Source organism: Lepidothrix coronata, unplaced genomic scaffold (genome assembly GCF_001604755.1).
Source record: "Lepidothrix coronata isolate B3197 unplaced genomic scaffold, Lepidothrix_coronata-1.0 Scaffold105, whole genome shotgun sequence".
NCBI classification, from domain to species: Eukaryota; Metazoa; Chordata; class Aves; order Passeriformes; family Pipridae; genus Lepidothrix; species Lepidothrix coronata.
In genome coordinates this window covers 2,211,940-2,215,884 of record NW_016690285.1, presented here as the reverse complement: position 1 = coordinate 2,215,884, position 3,945 = coordinate 2,211,940, and the positions used below count along the sequence as shown (strand labels likewise).

Sequence of the window (3,945 nt, the reverse complement as noted above, 5' to 3'; positions counted from 1 at the left end):
TTTATTTTTTTTCCCTTTCTCCCTTTTGTTTTCCCTTTCCCCCCCTTTTCCTTATTTCCCTTTTTTCCCCCCTTTATTTTCCTTTTTTCCTTTTATTTATTTCCTTTTTTGTTCCTTTTCTGTTTTTCCCTTTTTCCCCCCAGGAAGGCTGGCCAAGCACTGCTTTCTCCCTCCCAGCCAAGGAAAGCTCCATGCATGGATATTTTATAGGGAATATGCAGAGCCAGCTCCACCTGTATCCCTGGAAAAGCCACATTTTACCCTTTATTCCCTTCTCCCTCCCCATTCCCAGCTGCTCCCACACCCAGAGTCGATTCCTCTGAACCTGCTCATTCACATTTCAAACCCAGGGAATTTTTTTGGAGCCACACTAAGTTTTAAGCTCCAACTTTTCAAATTCCTCCTGAGGCACTTCAAGACACACGAAAAAAGGGCCATTTTCAAATCTTGTAATGGACATGACTCGTTCTTGCTCTTTAATATCTTTAAATATATTTTGAAAAGCTTTAAAGCTCCTAAAGAGCTTTAATAGTTCTATTACATATATAATATTATATATCAAATGGCTCTCTATATAAGAGTTAAACTATATTTAGGGAGAGCCCCTCAGCTCGGCAGCAAAGGGCACTGCTGGATGCTCCTTATTATATTTATATATTATATAAATGCATATTTACACATCACTATTAAATATTGTTAAATATATGGTGTAAAACACATCAATATTATTAAATATAGATTAAAGGTATGTTTTTATGTTATATAAATAAATGATATTATGCTGTAATGTTATTTTCTATATATTTATACATCTTTGATGTGATATTTCACAGTGTTAAAGCCATTACAGGGCTGTTTTGGGGGTTCTTTAGGAGCTCTCCCCCTCCTTCGGGCACAGGATTTAGGGGCTCTGGGGGGGGTTCTGCAACCCCCAGCCCTGACATCCTGACTGCCAAATCCCACTGGAAACATGGATTTGGGGCAAAACAGGACTTTTGGGGCAAAACTTCAGGAGCCTCCGATGGGGGATGAGCTTCTGCTGCCAGGGCAGAGGGGAGAGAGGTGGGGGGATCCAAGGGGGATCACCCCGGGCAGGGGGACCCTGCCCAGCCCTGCATGGCACCCACATCCCTGGGAGAGCACCCACATCCCGGGGGGAGCACCCACATCCCGGGGAGAGCACCCACATCCCGGGGAGAGCACCCACACCCCGGGGAGAGCACCCACACCCCGGGGGGAGCACCCACACCCCGAGGAGAGCACCCACACCCCGGGGAGAGCACCCACATCCCGGGGGGAGCACCCACATCCCGGGGGGAGCACCCACAATCCCTGCCCAGCATCCATCAGAGGGCAGGACACCCACCCCGAGGGCAGGGCACCCACATTCCCTGCAAAGCACCCCACATTCCCTTCCCAGCACCCACCCCGAGGGCAGGATACCCACATTCCCTGCAGGACACCCACCCCGAGGGCAGAGCATCCACCCGAGGGCAGGGCACCGACATTCCCTTCCCAGCACCCATCCCGAGGGCAGGGCGCCCGTATCCCTGCCAGGACACCCACATTCCCTGCACAGCACCCACCTGAGGGCAGGGCACCCGTATGCCTACCAGGACACCCACATTCCCTGCCCAGCACCCACCTGAGGGCCGGGGCACCCCACGGGATGCTCTGCCTGCGGCAAACGTCACCCGAGCCGGCCCCTTCCACCCCCTCCATCCTGCCGCCCTCTCCCCTATGGATCAGATGGATCCGCGGCCGCTGGAGCGACGCTCAAACAAACACTCGATTTTTCCAGGGCCACTGGCAGGGTTTTCCACGTCTAACCCCGGCACTGAGCTTCCCACGGAGTTCACGCTCCGCAGAAACAAAAGTTCCGCCTGGCTGGGCTCGGGGTTACCCAAAAGCTCAGGATTACGCCCGGAAGGCAGAGCGCTTTCTCCTCACCGGCTCGCCCAGGAATTTGAGCTACAAAGGATTTACTTGTCAGGGAAAGGGAGCGTTTTATAGGAATCTATAAATATGCATTTAAATCCTGCGCTGAAGAGCAGAATTATCTCCAAGGAAGTTGAGACTCCTGGTGGCTCAGCCCGCAGCCTGAGGCTCTCGGAGGTGGTCCCTGCTTCCAGGATGGGAAGGCTGGGATAGCAGCAGAAGGACCCAAAAATGATCTAAGATCATCTAGTTCCAAATCTTGGCCCTGGGCAGGGCCACCTTCCACTAGACCAGGTTGCTCCCAACCCAGGGACAAGGGGGCAGCCCTGGCAGGAGGGAGGGATGGCACAGATGGCACAGAGGGAGCACAGAGGCTCCAGCAGCTCTGGGACACGGAGGGGGTGGTGGGATGAGGTGGTGGGATGTCCCCAAGGGACCAGTAGCGGGGCCACGGGGCCACAGCTCTTTCACAGAATCATTAAGGCTGGAAAAGCCCTCTAAGACCATCAAGTCCAACCATCCCCCAGCACTGCCAAAGCCACCGCTGACCCATGTCCCCAAGTGCCGCATCCGCACGGCTTGGAAATCCCTCCAGGGACGGGGACTCCAGCTGGGACTCCCTGGGCAGGACAACCCTTCCCATGAAGGAATTTTCCCTAATACCCAACCCTTCCCTGCGCGCCCCGGGGCCGCGTCCCTCACCTTGAGCAGCTTGCAGCGGATCTGTGCCGAGACCATGTGGCTGTTGCGGAGGTTTCCCACGCGGAACATGAGGGTGAGCTTCCCGTCCCGCATGGAGATGGCGGCGTGCTCGCTGAACATCAGCGTCTCGGCCCTCTTCTTGGGCTGGGACATCTTGATGAACATGCAGCCGATGAGGAAGGCGTCCACGATGGAGCCCAGGATGGACTGGAAGAGGAAGAGGATGATGCCCTCGGGGCACTTGTCGGTGATGTAACGGTAGCCGTAGCCGATGGTGGCCTCGGTCTCGATGAAGAAGAGGAAGGCGGAGGGGAAGTTGTACACGTTGGCCACGCAGGGGGTGTAGCTGTCGTCGTGCGCCTTGTTGAGGTCGCCCCGCATGTAGGCGATGACCCACCACATGGAGGCCATGAAGAGCCAGGCCACCGTGTAGGTGAGGATGAAGATGAAGAGGTTCCAGCGCCACTTGAGGTCCACGAGGGTGGTGAAGAGGTCGGACAGGTAGCGGCTGGTCTCGCCGCCCAGGTTGCCGTGCTGGACGTTGCAGCGGCCGTTCTTGTCCACGAAGCGCTGGCGCTTCCCGCGGGGGGCGGCCCTGGGGGGCGGCAGCCCCGCTCCGCTGGCCGAGGTGCTCACCACCTGGTAGTCGTCCCCCAGCTTGCGCCGCAGCGCCGACATGCTCCGCGCCCCCCGCAAAGCCCCGCCGAGCCCCCGCAGCCCGGCCCGGCCCCGCGGAGCCTCCGCTCGGCGCCGCCGCCGCCGCCGCCACCCACGCGGAGCCGCCGGCAGCGGCCGCGGCAGCGGCACCGCCCCGGGCCCGCAGCGACCCGCCCCTCCCGCACCGCCCCTCGGGTACCGCTCACCCTGCACCGCCCCTCCCGCACCTCCCGCTGGCACTGCCCACCCCGCACCGCCCCCTGGCACCGCTCACCCTGCACTGCCCACCCTGCACCGCCCCTCCCGCACCGCCCCCTGGCACTGCCCACCCTGCACTGCCCACCGCAACGCCCTCCGCACCGCCCCCCGCGCACTGCCCACCCCACACTGCCCGCCGTGCACTGCCCCTCGATCCGCCCCGCACACCGCCCCCCGCACACCGCCCCCCGCGCAACACCGCCCGTGTGACGCCCCTCGCGATGCTCCGCACGCCGCCCCCCGCACCGCCCCGCACCCGCAACGCACCGCCCCCCGCGCAACACCGCCCGTGTGACGCCCCTCGCGATGCTCCGCACGCCGCCCCCCGCACCGCCCCGCACCCGCAACGCACCGCCCCCCGCGCAACACCGCCCGTGTGACGCCCCTCGC

General features: G+C 60.1%; 1 protein-coding gene across 3 annotated transcripts in view; it reads right to left on the bottom strand.

The window, feature by feature from the left end:
• Nucleotides 1-3,360, bottom strand: part of KCNJ3 (potassium voltage-gated channel subfamily J member 3) — a 43,000-nt gene extending 39,640 nt beyond the window's left edge. For 2 of the 3 annotated variants that reach the window (XR_001876258.1, XM_017823810.1), the window contains exon 1: nucleotides 2,641-3,360. Coding sequence is in view for 2 of the 3 variants with exons in the window: in XM_017823810.1 (XP_017679299.1) it covers nucleotides 2,641-3,318 (678 nt within the window). In the remaining variant the exon portion in view is untranslated. Of the gene's footprint in view, nucleotides 1-1,275; nucleotides 2,123-2,640 lie in introns of those variants that run through there. The other variant, XM_017823811.1, reaches the window with a different exon arrangement.
• Nucleotides 3,361-3,945: the final 585 nt, after the last annotated feature.